Source organism: Rattus norvegicus, chromosome 4 (genome assembly GCF_036323735.1).
Source record: "Rattus norvegicus strain BN/NHsdMcwi chromosome 4, GRCr8, whole genome shotgun sequence".
Lineage (NCBI taxonomy): Eukaryota > Metazoa > Chordata > Mammalia > Rodentia > Muridae > Rattus > Rattus norvegicus.
In genome coordinates, this window is record NC_086022.1 from 20,645,842 (window position 1) to 20,667,125 (window position 21,284).

The following is a 21,284-nucleotide window of genomic DNA, read 5'->3' on the forward strand; positions in this document are numbered from 1 at the left end:
CCTCATGGACCACTCATTGCAGATGTCCATCGTTGTACACTTCCCTGAGACTTGAGCTTGGAAACCCACAGCCTTTCCTGCATCTTGCTAGCAGTATTCCCTCAGCTGTAATTCTCATTCTCTCTGCTCAAGGGGTAAATTCTAGTCAGTGTCTCAGCCACTCTTCCAGCATGGACACCTGATGTTTTGCAAACTTATGCAGAGATTCTATTTCTTGTGCAATTTTGTAATGCACTTGTACCTTTCCCCTAGTCCATTACCCTTTACTTTTGTTTACTTCTTTTTTTTAAATGTTTATCACTAAGTGGTTTAAAATCATCTCATTCTACAATCCATACTTATGTGCACGTGTTTAATGCATATGATGAGGTCTGCGCTAATTAGAGTTTATCAAGTCCTTATACATGCAAACTCTGTGTTCAGGCTGATGAATGGTCCAGCTTCCATATCTTTTCCTTAGTCTTTCACTCTGCTTGAGAACTATTTTAAGTCTCTCTTTTTCTCTTCCAACTGTTAATCTCCATCAACTTCCTCTGCTTTCTGAGTGGGTGATTTCATACCTACTCACCAAGAAAATAACAGACAACAAAACGAATTCTTCTGTTTTAACCTTCTACATACAGAAGCTAGTATCTATACTCAAAGTCTTGGATTTTCCTTACCTTTTTGTGATAAGATAGTAATTTTAAGCTTTGCCTGACAATGTATAAGTATACACATGCCTGGACAGAGAAGTTCATTGGTAAACACAAGATGCCAAAGTTGATATTTTCATTATTTATTGGTAAGACTGATATGACAGCCTTTATACAGCACAGTTTACATAAGTTATCAAGATACAACTGTGTACAGTCACAAAACCAAGACATGTTTTTTACAGAGAATAAAACTCAAGACAGATTTACAAGCATTTTGTCTCTACACAATTCTTGTTTATTTTCAGGTCGGTTTATACAATCACTAGCCCAAGAGTTAGCATTTGTTCATTAAGGTTTCAGACTGTTTGGTAAACAAGAAAATAATAAAAAGATTAGCAAATCACCAAGAAAGCATGCAACGTATCATCAGAAACGAGACACATCTCCAAGAACTTCATGTTCGGTTGGAAATAAATTTTATTAGGTTTTTAAACTTTTCTTAGACAAGAAACACCGTTTTTAAACAGATGTGTTGTTAAGATATTAGCACACACATTTAATCAGTAGTGGGAGCACCTGAGCACATCACGGAACGAATGTACAGATACAGTCGAATGATAATCACAGTCACATGCTGACTTCCAAAGGATGAGGCTAGTTCTACAGTTGCTATGTTTCCAAATGTCTAGGTATATACAGGGTAACAGACTCAGAAAAAGCTCTCAGTCTACCTATCAGATAAAGGACTTGATTAGATTTTTGTTTAATGTAAATCTTCAATAATAGCCACACGAGACATACAGAAAACATCCATGTGTCATAGTCAATGAGAATATAGGTTTCACTCATTCATTCATCCTTGTGTCACTAAAGGCAAACAACTATTAAGGGAAAAGCTCATGGTTATTGAGCTTTCACTTTCATTTCAAACTCAAAAGGAGGGAAAGTTACACCTCTCATACGTATAGTTATAAACACATGTAGCTGTAGTTGGCTAATTTTGGACAGTTTGACATTATAGCAATTAAAATAAGCTTTTAAAAATATTGTTAGTTATGATTTAAATAATAAAGTAAAAAAATACTATAAACATCTTTATGATACTTTAATGAAATGAAGCATTGATTAAATCATTTCTAAGAAACTGGGCACAATATAGTAACAAATAATTTATTTTACTCCGTATCACTGCCACCGCTATTGCTACTATGACTACCACCAACATCATAACAACCATTCTATAGTGAGAATCAATATCAGCTGGTTACCAGCTATAATATTCCCAGGATACAACTAGTCTAGTGTATATGATTCCCCCAGTCAACCTCATAGATATGCAGAGAATGTATATTTAACTATCATGATCTATTAAAATATGGACCATAGTAAGGATTCAAGGGTAATTACTATCCCTTAATATTCAGTATTTTTCCTTTAAAACACAAAAGGTAATCAAATGAGTTTAGAGTCACCAAAATTTTTCTTAATATTAAGTAAAATCAGAGAAAACACCAACTTCTTGCTACTAGTGTTATCTGTATCTATAATTATGATTCTATAATTTCCCATCTTATATAAAAATTCACTCTGTGCTTTTTCTTCTCTATTGAAAGACCTCTTAATAATAAATTTAAACCAGCAGGTAACTTTCATATCTGATGACTCAATGGACTAGTAGGGAAATGAAATACTTCTCAAGGTTCAAGTGTTGCAAGAAGATTACTAATCTAGTAATTAGAGATTATAAATTGTTACTATTAAGATAAAAAGCTAATTCTAATAACATAAAGTAAAATAAAAAGTGGAAAATCATGTATCGTGTTATTTACAAAAAAGTAAAAAAACACTAAGAGCCCTATTTGCAATTAAAAAAGAAATAGTTTTGTTGTGAGAAGGGCAATCAGCGTCCCTCAGAAGTGCACTCGTATAAGAATTGGTGTTGCATAGAGCAATTCCAGTTACAACCTAGGAGTTTCATCAGCTGCAAACTTGGCACACTGGCAGGATCTTTTCCTTTCTCAAGGGGAATGCTGGTGCATGATCAGAAGCTCTGTCACTGACTCTCTTGATTGGTCTGATCGATCTAACCCATCACTAGCTTCTTAGAACTGAGGGGCAGCTGTATTAGGAAGCCTTCCATTCTTCCATGCTTAATAGCTAGCTACTCAGGATGATCTTGCTCTGGTGGTCTGTCTGTGTAAGGTGTAACTAGAAAGGAGTAAGCTACCGTGCTGTGCTATACAACCTTCCAGGGAACAGTTGGAGTACCAGTGCTGTAGAACAGAACCAGAGCCCACTGTGAGGAACAAATGGCAGAGCCTTTTGATGTCAGAAGATCGTCTTAGACGTCTTTCCCCCTCCTTTGGGACTGATTATAGGCTTCCTCAAGTGAGATTGTCTGCTGGAAATATCCATGGCAACCACCAGCAGATGTAGCAGTCTCTAAAACTAGAGTGGTAGCAACATCCTAGCTTTGAAATTTCACGTCTCCCATTGTTTACTTTAGAAGACCATCAGTGGTAAAGGGCATCGCATTGTCTGGGAAGAGGGAGAAAAAGATGGAGGGAAGTGAGTGGTGGTATTTTAGGACAAGCAATGTGGATTTAAATTTTTTTCATCAGCGTAAGATATATAATTTGTCATATACCAGAAATCCTTTACTCCAAGTGTTTTACATAATGTTTTTCTCTAAAATATGAGAAAATTCAATATCCAACCAATAATTTTGAGATGATTTCCTTTAATCCGACTAGACTTTCATCTTAAGTAAAGCAACAGCTTTTGGGTTCAAAACTCTACAAAGCAAGTTAGTTTATTTTTTGGTTTGTTTTGGGGATTGGATTCTAATCGTGCACTTCGATAAATTTGGTGTGACAAATAATTTTTACTTAATATCCAATCTTTTTCATGTGAAATGGAAGTTTATATTTAAATACAAACGCGATTTGGAACAATTGACTGCTTTTTTCCATGGTAATGCTCACCAATAGTTGGAAGTTGTTCCTCACATATAAAATTTGAGAATTAAAAAGCTACCTAATAATTAACTCTCAGTTTATATATAAAGCTATATTTGAAAATGTGCTTCCCCATCTCATATGTTCTTTATACACCATTATTTTGGGGGATAGTGAGTTTACATGAGATTTGCAAGGTGATCTGTGCAAAGTGAGTAGTAAAATCAGGACTAGAAGCCAGAATTTTCATCCCAGCTGAATGTGTTTCCCACAGTTTCTGTGTTACTTTCTCTATTGGCATTGGTGGTTGATGGGGAAAGAGAATGCTTCATTTTTACTGGTTCGTACATGGGTTGTTTGAGTCTATACTATTAAAACAAGTCAAATATGTTTTAATTTCAAACATTGACCCTTACATCCTTTCCCATCCCGTGTGATTTCTAATTCTGATATCCCTAGCAAGAAAGCAGAAGAGGAGAAGGAACATGGCATTGACATCAGAATGTTCATTATGTAGTCATTCAGTTTAGAGAAAAACATGGAAAATCAGGAAATGACAAGAGTTTAATTAATGTCATATGACAAATAGAGTTCGTTTGCGAGAACAATAATTTTAGGTCTCTGACAGTACATTTTGCAAGAGAAAGGAAATATGCAATATGATACATGTAATAGCAGTTCCTCAGAGAACGGGCAACCCTTTTCTTAGGGCACACCTATTACTCTATATACCTTCATGTGTACAGTTGAGAACACCTTGACTTGATGCAAATTATGGATATTGTAATGTTTTCAACCAAGGTACATGTTTTGTGGGTTAACATTCTTCTTTAATATCCAGTCTCTAATTTTTTTGTTTTGTTTTTGTTCTAGATAAATAAAATTTCACTTTAACCTACTAGTATCTTCACTCTTCACTATTTTAAAATACACCAAAACTGATGTGCTTTTGTCACATAGAATTTAGACCTACTGCTGTATAGCTTTCTAACTTAGACACAGGGAAAACATGCACTGTGTAATCTAAAAATCCATTGTTCATAACTCTGGCTTAATTTTCCCCATAAACACAGTCACCTTCTGGTCCTGTAGAAAACTCAGAATTGAATCTTATGTCAGAATTCCAAAACAGGAAGTTTCATGAGAATATAAGACAAGGAATTTTGATCTTTTGAAAACCAAGATTCATTACATCAATTTTTTTTCCTCAACAAGGTTACGTGTATTTAAGCGATTGCTTTCACACTACCTTTCAACACCTTAATAACCTTTGTGCCACTTTTTTTCCAGTTCCAACTCAGTCTGATCAAAGATATTTATCTTAAAAAGTCAAATCTTCTCTCAGAGCTTCTCTTCACAGCTATGAGCAATCCAGTGTCTCTGGCCTGTTTTCGTCAGTTTGCTTTCAACACGTGAACTTTTCAAGTCTCTTTGTGTGCCACAGCAAGGCTGTCTGTTTGCTTCTTGCTTGCGATCTCATGTTTGCCCTGGAAAATGTAGATCAGCACAGTAGTGTTCAACTCCAGTTTCGATCTGAGGCTGCAGAGCTGTTTCCTCACCCTGAGCAGACAACGTCCTCAGTGTGTTTGAGTGGGACTCACCAACAATTTGTGCCAATTGACTATTCTTTTCCTCAGATCCACTTTGTCAAGCCAGATACATGCTTCTCCAATCAACGTCTTCTTCATAAACTTCCCTCCATTGGAGAAAAGTAAAATCTAGAAATCACAGCCAGAATTATATGTAGATAGAGACACACATTTGAACATTTTTCTGATGTTTAAGAAATTTTAATCATAAAAAGATAACCAGGAAGAGAGGGAGATATGAGGACATATTACATGTTCTTGAAAGAAAGCAGAGATGTTCTTGAAATATCTATTAATATAAATTAGTTCAGATCAACATTTCTATTTGTCTTTCTTAAATTTTACTATATCCCCAAATCACACACTCTGAAGGATAGGCAAACATAATATAATATAATATAAATAATATAATATACATAATATAATACTCATTCTAATTAGATATGCTTAAATTGATGAAAACTTTCATATTTAAAATCCATAATTCCATATATAACTATCAGTTTTGGGTTTAGAGACTTCACATACTTTTTTAAATCATTCAAGTCCCTATCTTCATATTAAGTTAATTTTAGGAAAACTCCATTCTTGTGGCTCTCCTCTCTTAATTTAATCTCTGAATGATACATTTGTCTGTATAGGATTTAGAGTTTTTAGTCTTTAGTGATTTATACTAGTTCTATAAATGAAGCTTAACTTGGTCTTTTCAAATATATGTATATAAGGTATGTGCATATATGTTTTAATTTATGTGGATGCATGTCTGCAGGAGTCCTGAAGACAATTTCAGAGCCCTTGAAGCTGAAGATACAGGAGGTTGAGAGCCAGCTGATGTGGGTCTTGGGTGGTGAACTTTGGTTCTCTGGAATAGCAGTTTGGAGTTTCAATCACTGAGTTATGCCTCCAAGCACTGAACTTGTATTTTTAATATGTGTTCAACTCCACTGCAAGTTATTCAGTACTTGTATCATGGAATGATTTCATATCTTTCCATATCTTCTCTATCCACATTTCCTTTCCCCACATGTCTACTTGAAGGCATGTTTTTTGATAATCATTCTGCTAGACTACAGGGAAAAAGCTAATGAAAATTAAGCTTTGCCATAGAAAAACAGTAAGATGTAAACATATAAATTATCGAATAGGAGAAACACTGCTTAATAGAGAAGTGAGAAAGTGAGTGAATGAGGTGTTATGAATTATACTCAGGGTTCTCAATAAAAATGAGTATTGAAAGTTGGGCCATGGGAATACACGAGAAAGAAGCTTTCAAAGGGAGGAAAATACGACCAAAGAACTCAAGGCTTAGTGTAATTTAAAAAGACTCAGATGTGTCTGGAATATAGAAAAGTGACAAGGAACTGAGGCCAAATCAATATAAATAAAGCCTACTTCGGAGGACCTTGAATGATACAAGAAAATGACATTTCACCAGACAGCTTTAATAGAAATCAAAGTGTTTGGTAAAGATAACTCTGGCAGCAGAGTGATGAATTCAAAGAGATGAGACATCAGTGAGAAGAAGGCCAGATATTACCAAGTTGTTGTAGGTAGCAAGGTAGAGAGCCAAAAGAATTAGGGAGAGCGGCCATGAGGGCAAGAAAAATCCACCCAAAGTAGCAAAACAGAGTAGTGAACCAGTGGGGAACCGGACAGAGTGAATGCTTTAAGGGGTTCACAGGGCTCCATTGGTGATATTCTAATGATTAGCTATCATGCAGCATATGATCAGTGTCTAAACACAGAATAACTGAGTGAATAATAAGTGTAATAATATGAATAGAAAGGTAAATCAGTAATCTATAACACAGTTACCTGAAGCGAATGGCCCGCAGGACTTAGGCTGAATCTAAAAGTTTCATTAAAAGAAGGCTCTCGATCATGTCGGCATACCCTTGTCTTCTTTTTAATAACCTTTTTTTGGGTAGAGATGTTTATCACATATAGTTTCACATATAAATCTGAAAATAAGAATAAGCCCATTAAGTACCCATCAATCAATCACATTTTCTGCTGTATGCTGACGTTCTCACCATGTAATATACAAGCATAGCAGACTGTGTACAATTTGTAGCAGAAATCGTAAAGTGATTATAAGTATAGTATTTTCTTATGAATTTAAATTAATTTTACTTAATGGTTGCTTATTTTGTGTAGCACTCTAATTTTTATGCTGAAAAATCTAGCTAAAGTCTAGGAAAATGATTCTATCCTTAAAGTGAAAGTTAAATTATTTTTAGCACATTTTTAATGTATTTCATGCACAGGTGACATTTTACCTAAAATCTCTTGTCATGTTTAAGGGATGGTTCTAGAAAACTAGTAGATATCCTTCATTGATCATATCATGACAGTAGATACCTGGTAAATGATCTGGAGACTTAAATTTGTAGGTAATATTTCTGCACTGGAGAATTTCAACTATTAGCTGTTCACCATCTGTTTTCATTTCCTTCTTCAATGCTAGCTTGATTTCTCCCATTACTTGAGTTTTACCTAGAAGAATTCAACGAAAACAAGTTGAAGAATAATTAATGCTACTTATTAATTATTTAGCTTAACCACTGCTCCAGATGTTCACTTACTGGATTTTTTTTTATTAAGTATTAAACGCTTTATTGTATGTTATAGATAAAATGCACAGTTCAAGCCCTTAAGGAATAAATAGCTTCATGGGGATTACTTCATTCAGATACTTGTAAGAAAGCATGCTAAACATGATGGTAGACCAAAGAAATTCTAAGTAGATGTGGTATTCAGCTGTGGAATCTTAAGTTTGAAGAGGTAGCCTTGCAGTAGGAAAAACAAACATGGGGTTCACAAAATTCTAATACAATATATAGGAAACAGTCTTTTTTTTTATTAACTTGAGTATTTCTTATATACATTTCGAGTGTTATTCTGTTTCCCGGTTTCCGGGCAAACATCCAACTCCCCATCCTCCCCCCATTGCCGCCCTCCCCCCAACAATCTAGTTTACTGGGGGTTCAGTCTTAGCAGGACCCAGGGCTTCCCCTTCCACTGGTGCTCTTAGTAGGATATTCACCGCTACCTATGACGTCAGAGTCCAGGGTCAGTCCATGTATAGTCTTTAGGTAGTGGCTAAGTCCCTGGAAGCTCTGGTTGCTTGGCATTGTTGTACATATGGGGTCTTGAGGCCCTTCAAGCTCTTCCAGTTCTTTCTCTGATTCCTTCAACAGGGGTCCTATTCTCAGTTCAGTGGTTTGCTGCTGGCATTCACCTCTGTGTTTGCTGTATTCTGGCTGTGTCTCTCAGGAGCGATCTACATCCGGCTCCTGTCGGTCTGCACTTCTTTGCTTCATCCATCTTGTCTAATTGGGTGGCTGTATATGTATGGGCCACATGTGGGGCAGGCTCTGAATGGGTGTTCCTTCTGTGTCTGTTTTAATCTTTGCCTCTCTATTCCCTGCCAAGGATATTCTTGTTGCCCTTTTAAAGAAGGAGTGAAGCATTCACATTTTGATCATCCGTCTTGAGTTTCATTTGTTCTAGGCATCTAGGGTAATTCAAGCATTTGGGCTAATAGCCACTTATCAATGAGTGCATACCATGTGTGTTTTTCTGTGATTGGGTTACCTCACTCAGGATGATATTTTCCAGTTCCAACCATTTGCCTACGAATTTCATAAAGTCATTGTTTTTGATAGCTGAGTAATATTCCATTGTGTAGATGTACCACATTTTCTGTATCCATTCCTCTGTTGAAGGGCATCTGGGTTCTTTCCAACTTCTGGCTATTATAAATAAGGCTGCTATGAACATAGTGGAGCACGTGTCTTTTTTATATGTTGGGGCATCTTTTGGGTATATGCCCAAGAGAGGTATAGCTGGATCCTCAGGCAGTTCAATGTCCAATTTTCTGAGGAACCTCCAGACTGATTTCCAGAATGGTTGTACCAGTCTGCAATCCCACCAACAATGGAGGAGTGTTCCTCTTTCTCCGCATCCTCGCCAGCATCTGCTGTCACCTGAGTTTTTAATCTTAGCCATTCTCACTGGTATGAGGTGAAATCTCAGGGTTGTTTTGATTTGCATTTTCCTTATGACTAAAGATGTTGAACATTTCTTTAGGTGTTTCTCAGCCATTCGGCATTCCTCAGCTGTGAATTCTTTGTTTAGCTCTGAACCCCATTTTTTAATAGGGTTATTTGCCTTCCTGTGGTCTAACTTCTTGAGTTCTTTGCATATTTTGGATATAAGGCCTGTATGTGTTGTAGGATTGGTAAAGATCTTTTCCCAATCTGTTGGTTGCCATTGTGTCCTAACCACGGTGTCCTTTGCCTTACAGAAGCTTTGCAGTTTTATGAGATCCCATTTGTCGATTCTTGATCTTAGAGCAGAAGCCATTGGTGTTTTGTTCAGGAAATTTTTTCCAGTGCCCATGTGTTCGAGATGCTGCCCTAGTTTTTCTTCTATTAGTTTGAGTGTATCTGGTTTGATGTGGAGGTCCTTGATCCACTTGGACTTAAGCTTTGTACAGGGTGATAAGCATGAATCGATCTGCATTCTTCTACATGTTGACCTCCAGTTGAACCAGCACCATTTGCTGAAAATGCTATCTTTTTTCCATTTGACGGTTTTGGCTCCTTTGTCAAAAATCAAGTGCCCATAGGTGTGTGGGTTCATTTCTGGGTCTTCAATTCTGTTCCATTGGTCTATCTGTCTGTCTCTGTACCAATACCATGCAGTTTTTATCACTATTGCTCTGTAATACTGCTTGAATTCAGGGATAGTGATTCCCCCTGAAGTCCTTTTATTGCTGAGGATAGTTTTAGCTATCCTGGGTTTTTTGTTATTCCAGAGGAATTTGCAAATTGTTCTGTCTAACTCTTTGAAGAATTGGATTGGTATTTTGATGGGGATTGCATTGAATCTGTAGATCGCTTTTGGTAAAATGGCCATTTTTACTATATTAGTCCTGCCAATCCATGAGCATGGGAGATCTAGGAAACAGTCTTTTAACTGTTTGCCAGCAGTTGTTTTTGACAAGGCTTGCTCAAGAATACAGGGTAGCACACCCAAATCTTAGTGTATAGAGTTTCTATTTCCTGTTTCCTTTATAAATATATATGGTGGTGATGTGTAAAGAAAAAAAATCTGCGTAAGGCAAAAAGTGTAAATGTTACAGACTAGATTCATTGTAGTTTCTTCTAGAATTTTAGCTTTTATTATTGAAAGAACTTTCCATGCCACATCAAACCTGCTGTGACTCCACCATTCCTCTATCAACTCATGGACTCATTCACTGATGCACAACTTGTTCATTCTTTTACTTTGAGCTGAGCGTCCTCACAGGAAGGATACAGTATGTCTAAAATGCATAAGTCAGTATCAATGCATGTTTATATTTAAATCAGAATCTTATGTTTCTGATGCTGATAAATCTAATCCACATAAATAGAACTCCCCTGATTCTTTAACAGTACAAACATAGCCTAAAAGCAAATGTCTGAGAATACGTTGCTGGCAGCCATGTTTAAAAAGAAAATATAAAAAACCACTAATCCAGACTCAGGATTTTTTCACCTATTGTGAAAAGATAATTTAATTAGATATTTCTATGAATAAATCAATTACTAGGAAGAACCATTCTGAAGTCTGGTTTCAAAAATAATGTAACATTAGAATTACTCCTGGAAAAGATCTAGGGCTGGAAGTAGGATGGGGATTCACTGAAATGCAAGGGAAAAGAAATTTGTTAGCAGATAGGATCATCATATGGGAAATCCAAGGCACTGTTCACTGGGGTCACATAACAACTTTATTTCCACATTCACAGCATAAGAATTTATTGACAATCTCTAAACACAATGTATTCTCAAACATTTGTTTTCAGGATATATATTTGTACTTTAAAAAAAGCAAAAGAGCCTTATTTTTATGGATTATGTTTGTCAACATTAGAGTTTTAAAATTCTAATTTAAAAATAAATATAAATAGGAATTTTAAGTAATCATTCATGCTGGACCTAAGCCTTTGAGCTGACAGTCGCTCATCACCCTGGGGTTGTCTGAGTCTCAGAAGTCCGGAATAAACAGTCCTGTTGACCCACAACTGAAACTCCAACACCACATCCAAGGAATTCACAAAGGCTACATTATCTCTTCAGAGTGTGAAGACATTTCTGCGTTTGCTGGATTGATTACTTTGAATCTCAAAGGAACAAATCAAACCAAAACTGGATAGGTGGGTAAATTGATAACCACGTGACTGGGATCCACGTCCAACAAACTATAGAAAGATAGGCGTCCTCCATTTGTCAAACCATTCCTGAGATTGGGTATTGCGGGGTCGGGGGGGGTCTTTTTAAAAATTATTACCAGTATATAATAACTGTAAAAAAATTGGGCTTTATTGTGACATTTTCATACATGTATATAGGGTCACTGGATCGTATGCACCTCCCATGATCCTTTGCTTTCCCCACCCCCCCTCTCTGATGACTTCCGTTCTAAAGAGAATTCTCACTCTAAAGTAAATAATCATGTAAGGGACCCTCACTCTTTGGAGCCAATAGAAGTGGACAAAAGTGATTGCATTGAAGATACTGAAGCATTTTCTCCCTGAGGAATACACGTTATAGGCCATAGCCTATTTTTCTAGGCCCAAACTCCAATAGCTAATGATCTGTTGCCTCCTAGCCTTCTCACCTTGAAACACTTGCTAATTAAAGTTCCTGAGTCATCACACTATGTGCTTCCTTCTTGAAAGTTTAACTTCACATCCTTCACTGTGGGATGCTTGTGGAACGTCTGATAAGATTCACTCTATTCAAAGATTTTCCAGCTCACTCTTTAATGTTTCTCACTGAAGAGAGTAAAGGACATGTTTACTGAAGTCATCCTAAAGCAGTTTTTTGAGTGATTTTTTTTCCTTCTGAAGCAGATGCTTCTGTGAAGATAAAAAGAAATCAGTGTCTGCTGTCTTCACACCTGCTCCAGATCTGGGTGAAACTTTGAGTTCCAGGGCACCACATACGCAGAAGTTGTGTGATAATATTTTTGAAATAGAGGATAAATGGCGGGAAAAAATTTTCAACTGATGTTCATGTATCGAAGTCTTGAAACCCATGCTTCTTTGATGGTAGTAGGAGAGTAATATTCTAAAGCTTGGAGAAAAACTTGAATGTTTTCTACCTAATGAAACGCTATATATGTGAAGCAATAAATCTGTTTAACCCGATCTGAATTTCATCCAAGGTATACATGATTTGATTCATTATATGGAGGCTTACAAATATGTATAATTTTTATGTGTCAATTTACCAAATAGATGATAATAATAGTAATAGTAATAATAATAACAATAATGTTACTCAAAATATAAATAAATTTATTCTGCAATGTGGAACAAACCTGGAACATATAAGAGAATAAAGCAAGTCCCGTGGCACATGCCTGTAATTCCTGCATTTGGGAGGCTACACACAGGAGGCTCAAGAGTTCAAAGCCAGCCTCTGCTGCATGGTGTGCTCAAGCCAACCAGGCACACATGAGACCCTGTCAGAAAGTAAAGAAGAAGGACGGACAGAGGTCGAGAGATAGAAAGTTCATTTCAAAAGCAAAATGACCACATAATAGACGAAGTGAAATTGAAAAATGCAAGTTGTACAGATAAGAAAGTATTCATGGATAAGAAAAACCTGGAAACAAAAGTGGATAAAAGTAATGAATACCATGGGTAGAGAAAGCATTAAGGCAATTATACCCAATCATCTATGGTGATTTGAATAAGAGTGGCCTTAATAGGCCCTCATAGATTCAATGCTTGGTCACCAGGGAGAGGCACTGTTGCAAGCTGTGGCCTTGCTGAGGGTAGATACTTATTATAGGAAATGTATCACAGGAGGTGGCCTCTAAGTGTCAAGTGCTCAAGCCAGGCCTAGCTAGCGTCTTTCTGTTGCCTGTAGATCTGGTCGTAGAACTCACAGTCCCTTCTCCAGCACCATGTCTGCCTGCATGCTGCCGTATTCATTGCCATGAGCATGATGGACTGAACCTCCGAAACTGTAAGCCATCTCTATCGCTTTCTTTTATAAGTGTTGTCTTGGTCATGGAGTCTCTTCACAGCAATAGAACACTAAGCCAGTATCTCACAATCCTGGAAATACTGATGAACTTACATGTTGAGCTTATGTATTTAATGTCACTTTACAGAAAAAAAAATGTGGTTAAAGAATGGACAGGGGAAGAATCAGTCCTGTGAAAGAGTGCATTGCTGTATAAAAGAAACACAGTCATTGTGAAATAATTAAGACTGAATACTTAAAATGTTAAAAGACCATCTAGAGGGAATAAGGCAAGGAGAAGAAAAGAGAACATGTGAAAGAAGGAAGGAGGGAGGGGTAGAGGAGAGGGAGGAGTGGGAGTAGGGAGGGGAGTGGGGGAGGGAAGATTGGGAGGAGGGAAGGAGGAATGAGACAGGGGTGGGGTGGGGGGCTGAATGAAAACTGAAGGAGGAAGCACAGGCAGCCAATCATATAATGGAAGATGGATGGGTAGAGAACACACTTCCTCATGCTTTAAATGCAGCAGTAGAATTTAAAATTGAAAGAAAGTGTTAAAGTGATATATGGTTAATCTCTTAATATTTAATTTAGTTTCTTAACCTGTGAAATTTTAAAAATAAAATAATGTGTAAAAATATTTATTGAAGTTAATCCTTCCTGTATTTTACATTAATATATTCTTTCCATTTAAATTAATATTTATAGAGAGAATGAATAGTCTAATTTGATTTTGGCAAAGCTGGGTCTTATTATCTCTTTAGCTAGATAACATGTTTCAAGTAGTGTGATTGTCAAATTATCTCTATTTTCAACAGAATTTATTTTTTAGCACTTTCTGAGGTGTTTTTCTTTTCATTAAAATATGCAGCGATGTTCCCACTTCTCTCAAAAAAAGTTACACACATATTTGAAAAAAGTGTATTTGTCATATCTATGTACCCACATTAATGTAGGGCTGAAATATCTAACTTGTATTTTAGGGAAACACAAACCACTAAAATTAACAAACAATTATCTCACTCCAAAAGGAACATATAGTAGACATAATCACCATTTCATAGAAAATTGTGGTTTGGTTTGTGCGTTTTGTATATTTAAGAATACGTCTAGGGTTCTGAGCCTCACAGATACCTTGTACTTTTTGTAAGATTGTCACAACATTGGCACATTTGTGGAGATATTCACAGCAAAAGGTCTTTACAAAATGTCTTTATAAAACACACTTCAAAATGTATTAGAATAAAAGGATTTCAGAAATACTTTTGTGGTTTATGTTAGCCCTGTACTAGACTTTATAAATCAGGGAAGCATCGGCCAGAAAACTTTTAAGTGGCTTAAAATATGCAAAATGTCCCCTTGAAGGTTTTGTCCATATGTGCACTTTGGGTCGGAGATGTAAGGTCGAGACCAAACAACAAAAACTCAAGGAAAATCCCCCCAAACTGCCAGGTATGGTGGCTGGCACCTTTAATCCCAGTACTGGGGTGGCAGAGGCAGGCAGATTTCTATGTGCAAGGCAACCTGGTCTAAATAGTGAGTTCCAGGACTGCCTCAGAAGACAAAAAGAAACATTTCTAAAACACTTACATAAGATCTTTGTGAAAATGTTTGCTAAAGCTGCAGTTACTTACTGGTGTGCATATTGACTGAGGAAGCATTTATTTTTATCTTTAAATTTTTATTTTTTAATTATACTTAAGTCTGTGCGTGCATATGCGTGTGCATGTGTGTGCACATGTCAGTGCAACTGCCTGTATACTCTGGAAGAGGGAGGAGGATGCTGGAGCTGGAGTTACAGCTGCTGTGATGCCTGTGAGTTGGGTGCTGGAAACTGAATTTGGGGCCTTCCAAGAGCAGCAGTACTGCTCTTAACTGCGGAGCCACCTCTCCAGTCCCTGAGAAAATACTCCTTTGATATCACAGTTAGAATCTCTATATCTCTAACACTTAACTAAACTTCATGTAATTCTGATTTTGTCTCAGCAACTTTTCCTAGTGCAAGATCATTGTAGGCAAAGCTGTCTTTGGGAGTTATTTCAATAAATAGGAAGTCTCTAATGTGGAAAAGAAATGAATGACAAGATAGAATTTTTAAAAGGGAAGACTATAAAAATGAAGACACGTAAAGTAGACAGACCTATTAATGAGTACTTCTCAGTGAAGCAGATTCCAGGTGCCAGTGAAAGAAGTTAGAATTGGTGTTATGGAAATGTGTTCACTCTAACTTATCACCCGCCTCTCATTACTGAAACCAAAGCCAAGAAAGCCTTTATTGGACTGAATAGGTCTTATTGCACTTACTGGAATTAAGGTGGATTTTTTTTGTAAGAAATTTTATCCTCTATCATAGGGAGGTGGCAGGTACCACATTAGGTCTAAGTTTGAGCCTACTGTGGGGGCACAGGCAAATGTAGGTGATCTGAGAAATTAGAAGGTTGAGGAGAAGGATGTAGGAGTTTAAAATCATCCCTCATGAACATGGAATTTAAAGTCAACCTGTTTATCATGTTTCACAAAGAAAACTGGAAGCCCCTTTGGCTTACAAGTACGTATGTAACATAAAATTATGTAATGTTACTATTTGTAACCTATTTCATATTTGTAATATGATTAAGCTTTTGAGTTTTCTTAAAATATATAGTTCTGGGTCTCTAATACTAGATAACTTCTGTCCTAAATAATTTTGTATAATTCCTAAACTCCAATTTTTATGGAATTTTCCTCATGTCCTCATACTTGTCAACAGTGATGTAAAGTTCCTCATATAGTTAGTAATTATTGCATTTACTTTTATTATTCCCTCTGTATCAATGTCATATATATGTAATTATTGTTTTGTAAATTTCAATATTATTCAAGTAAAATATTGATACTATTCCTCAAATGAAACTTAACAAGCTTTCATCATTTGCATTTTATGACATTCATTACATTTTCTAAATCATATATTATATTTATTATGTTTTGAAGCATGACTTCTTATAGACCTAGTTGTGGGATGATTTCATTACACAGGTAAAGGCAGGTACAAGATAGAACGAGACCTATCATTGGGAGAGAAGGAAGGATGGGTGGGAGAAAAGTTTGAGGGAAGAAGAAGAGACTGCAGAGAGGCCACGGAGAGAACATGGAGGTTGACATTAAGATTCCACTCTGTGTATTTACAGGTTGTTATGAATATTCTTAAGGGATGGATGTGTATAGGGCTTTGTATGTTTAAGTGGGCAATTATATCTTACCAATTGGATCAGAGGTTATTGTGTTGTGTGTTCTTTCATGTGTAGATTTAATAGTAAGAGAATGTGGGGCGGCTAGAGACACTGGGCCACCACGGAGTTGGGATGTGTGTTTCTGCAAGATATCTAGCAGATACCTTGGGGCACTGCAGTGCAGGGCCTAGTGGGAGATAAAAGACAGTCGGTTTTTATAATTTTACAACAACACCTGGCTGGTCATGAACTCATGAACTGTGTAGCTGAGGCCAGCCTTATACTTGTGTTTATATCTCTCCAGTTCTGGGATACAGGCATAGAGGAATCTTCTTCCAGCAATATGGCTGCTCTGGCAAGGGATCGCATCCAAAGAACTAGATCTGTGAAATCTGGAGACACGTCTACCATATGCCTTTAATCACTCAGGCTGGAATACAGATATGCCATGTTTGAAAGTGACCTCTCATTAAGGGGTAGACAAAGTGATGAAGCAGAGAAAGATTTGGCAGAGTCAGAGATAGAATACATCCAACTCTCATGTGAACAGCACAGGAAAGAGAAGCTATTTAAGAGCAGCTCAGGGAGAGAGAGAGTTGAACTTGTTGGTGAGTTCATAGACTTCTGTGCAGGTCAGCAGAGGCAACTGAAGCCAGAGAGGAAGAAGCCAGAAGATTAGAACAAATTGCCAACATTAGTTTCAGGCCAAGCAGAAAAATTCAGAGAAAAACTTGAGGGAAACCAGATTGAAACAGTCAGTTTGGAGAGGAGTTTGATAGAAGATGTTAGCTAGACCAGCCAGCCAGCCAGAGTTCAGCTAGAACTAGAAAGGGTGAGATTATTTACCAGTAAGCCTCTGAGATGATAATTACATCAAGCAAATAAAACTTATTTTTACATACAGGCATGTATGACCAAGATTGGCACAAGTTTTACTTTTAATTGATAACAATGATTTTCTGGATGTTTGGGGTGACGTGTAGCACCTTGTTAGGGGTAATGCAGTGCATCACCTCACATACTAGAGTTTACTTCCCAGTTCTACTGAGGCAATGGGAAATCAGACCTAATCTTAACTGACCACTTGAACCCAGCAAACCTGTGTTTGCCATTAGGTTTGCTTGCTTTTCTACTTAGAATAAGTAAAGCGAAACAAGGAAATTATGTTTCGAGATATTCGTATATCAGCACTTTAAGTTGAATTGTTCTTTTTTGGCAAATGTCTTAACAGATAACAAATTCTAACTTACTAAAAATTTGAAATTGTAGAACTAGAGTTTTAAAAAGGTTACTCATTGTCAGAGTCCGGATGTGCAGGGCCGGACGTTCCTGAGGGAGAGCCAGAGATAGGACTTGCCGGACCAGCTATCAGCCCCAAGGACACTGATGATCCGTAGCCACCCCCTCCCCTTCCTTCACTCCCCAGAAGTGAGTCACCCCCCTGAGTGAGATGAGCCACCCTACCTGCGATGCTGAGCTGCTAGATAGCACGTACTCCTTGCTGATGTAATTTCGCGCTGAAAGTAACTGTGCACCATTTGAATTGACCAATCATGTGTAACCTCTCGAATGCCCCTAACCTCCCCTATATAATCCCCCGAGTTTGGAGGCTTGGGGTCGATTCCTCTGTCTCCGGTGTGAGATACGTATCGATCCAGGATCCCGCTAATAGGGATCTCGTTAATAAAAGCTACCTCCTGCTGTTACATCAAGACCGGCTACTCATGATTCCTGGGGGCACCCCACCCCGTGATTGTAACGAGAGACTCGGCTCCCCGTTTAGGGGTATGCTCTTTCAAAATATACCCAATACATAGGACGTTAAGTTACCTCTGTGTTCGATGCCTAGCCGACACAATTTATCAAGGAGATGCCCACAAAACACAATCCACATTGACCTTAAGTCACATGTGAATATAAGGTCTATATAAGTTAACTATTTTAGAGGAAAAAAAAACCTTACATTTTAAAACTATAAGTATATATGTTACATCTTTTTTGCCTAAAATTACTGTAGGATTTGATACAGGAAGAATGTGTTTTTTATTAAAATATATTCTTCTCCTATACAATACATCCCAACTCCAGTTTCCCCTCCCTCCACTCCTCCTAGCTGCCACCCACTCATCTCCCCCATCCCTAGATCCACACCCTTTCTGTTTCCTCTTCAGCAAAGAGCAGGTCTCCAAGAGACAACAGCCACACAGGTCAAAATGTGGCTGGCAAGGCAAGGCAAAAGCCCCCGTATTCAGGCTGGACAAGGCAACCGAAAAGGAGGAAAAGACTCTTAAGATGAGGCAAAGGAGACAGGGCCAAACAGGCTCCCACTGTGGGAGCCTCACAAAAACAACAAGCTAAGAGTCATAAGGATACACAGAGAACTTGTGCAGATGCATGTAGGCCCTGCACTTGCCACATCAGTGGGGTCATCGTGGGTCTGGGACTCGCTAGTGTGAGGTGTAGACTTGATGGCAAAAATAAAAAAGCAAACAATCGAGAGGGACGAAAGAAAAGGGGCAGTTAATTTTTTTTTTAAGAAGCCCTTTTTACCTCACGGAACTTGTCACAGAAGAAGGAACCCACTCATTCATTCTGCTCACCCTCCTTCCTCTATTATTTCCGGCCAGGTGCGCTAATGCTACCCGGGAGGCTGTAGTGATCTGACTTGCGTGGACAAAATCACTTCACATCCTTTTTAACAAATTCAAAGTCGCTTAGGCTGTGGAACTCAACAATTATCTATAATTAGCACTTACTTTTCTTTGCGCCATACCTTCCCAGAGCAAGAAAAGCTACAAGATTTTCAAATAACTGTGGCAATCCTATTGGTATTGAATTTCATGACCTTGTTTTCTGGCTTCATTAAAGCCACTATAAGGTATTCAAGTTTAATTCTTAGAGATGTGCTTTCTTGACACGTTATCCTACTTATATCTGACAATATGCATAAATACATACCTACATACATACATGTATTTCTTGACAAAATATAAAAATGAAATATTTCAGAGGCTGGTACTAATTTTTTGTTTGTTTAAAAAGGGAAGCAGAGCGCAATTAGCTTACTTAATTCTATTCCCAATTCTCTCATGGTAAGGTCACAATATGGAGCCATTTCTGCTATCTAATTCCCTTCTTGTCTTAAAAACCAAGAGGTGACTGTTGGATCCCAGTACTTTCTATGAATAAACACTACTTAAAAAGTAAAATAATCAGGGTTGGGGATTTAGCTCAGTGGTAGAGCTCTTGCCTAGCAAGCGCAAGGCCCTGGTCCTCAGCTCTGGAGAAAACAAAACAAAACAAAAACAAAAAAAATAACCAACAAAAAAAAAAACAAAACAAAAAGCAAAATAATCATTTTTAAAATAAACTCTGCTAATATTAACCGATCAATGGTTATTATAACATTAACAATGGTTATTATGACATTTTCAAATACGGATATATGGATATATGGATATATGGATATATGGATAAATGTTATCGAATTCATTGCCTATTATCCTTAAAATTTATTAGGGTGTCTCAAGAGACCTTGGGTGAGAGATTACTTATTTGTGCAGAGTAGCTCGTGAGATGATGGCTTAGTGGATGCTGTCTGCTACTCAGACTGAGGATCTGAGTTTGATCGAAGTGACTAACATGGTAAAAGAGAAAAGACCCTAGGAATTTTTCTGACCCCTACACATGCATCATAGCAGACAAATGCCCATACATATATTCAAACAATAAATAAAAATGTGTTTTTAAAAACAAGAGCTTTGATTATTGATCAATGATTATGCCACTGATGCCTGAATTAGAGAATTCATAAGGCAGAATTAGTGAATATCTAGGAGATGTGCAAAAGCAAAGTTCTTAGAGGGTAACCACTGTGTTTGATTTTAAAAGGAAAAGGATGTTTATCCTCACACTATATCAAAGACTTTAACCTATTTTTTTCACAATTTGCATTTTTATTTTATCACATAAATAAAATGTTATTAATGATGAATACCTATGAAATCATTAAATAACAAATATGTAAATTCCTGCCTTATTGATTTGTAATAATACCCTAATATTTGTAGTAGATGTTGATACTCTTGTTTTTAAAAATGGACAATATACATGTTAGGCTGACTAAATTGCAATTGTCATAAATTGGATTATTGGATATTACCAATAAGTCAGCTTATATTTATTTACTAATTTGTGATAAAAATATTTCATGTGATAGTAATTCTTGTCCTGCATATACTCTTCTGGAATCATGTATGAGATTAAGGAATTTGAGATTTAGGGGAAATACTATGTGTTTTCCCATATACATAGATGTGAACTGGCAACTCAAGATTTGTGGGGATGTCAATCTGGAAAAAACTTGGAGTAGGGAACAGGATGAATATGTACCCATTTTATTCACAAATGTCAATTTATTTTTATAATCGACTCCTTCATTTGAATGGCAATGGCACCGAATATCATTGAAGCAACACTCATGCTGTGTTCATGACATCGTGTATGTTCATTAGTCCATAGACTTCACAGTGTAAAGACTATTTATTGTTGCTATTTAGACCACAGAGAAAACACACGGGGTATATAAGATTATTTGTCTAACATCTCTAATTGTTACTGGAGGCTTAAAAACGTAACTATCATTTCCACCTTGATCAAAAGAAAGCTATTTAGCTAGTCGAATTCAAAACCTGGGGTTTTCCCATTCAACTGTGTTGAGGGCACGACTGAGAGATGTTTTGGAATTCTTTTCAAGCCTATTGAAGATTAGTCATATTTTACTCTTCTTTGCTTTTCATGGGCATTGTCTTAGTTAGGATTTTACTGCTGTGAACAGAAACCATGACCAAGCTAACGCTTA

The 21,284-nt window shown here is 37.1% G+C and overlaps 1 protein-coding gene across 9 annotated transcripts in view; it reads right to left on the reverse strand.

The window, feature by feature from the left end:
- Nucleotides 1-762: 762 nt before the first annotated feature.
- Nucleotides 763-21,284, reverse strand: part of Pclo (piccolo (presynaptic cytomatrix protein)) — a 358,568-nt gene continuing 338,046 nt past the window's right edge. For all 9 annotated transcript variants that reach the window (XM_039108295.2, XM_063286636.1, XM_039108291.2 and 6 more), the window contains 3 exons: nt 7,546-7,680; nt 7,000-7,145; nt 763-5,313 (listed from right to left, as the gene is read on the reverse strand). In XM_039108295.2, the coding sequence (XP_038964223.1) occupies nt 5,173-5,313; nt 7,000-7,145; nt 7,546-7,680 (422 nt within the window). In that variant the 3' untranslated portion in view covers nt 763-5,172. The remainder of the gene's footprint in view (nt 5,314-6,999; nt 7,146-7,545; nt 7,681-21,284) is intronic.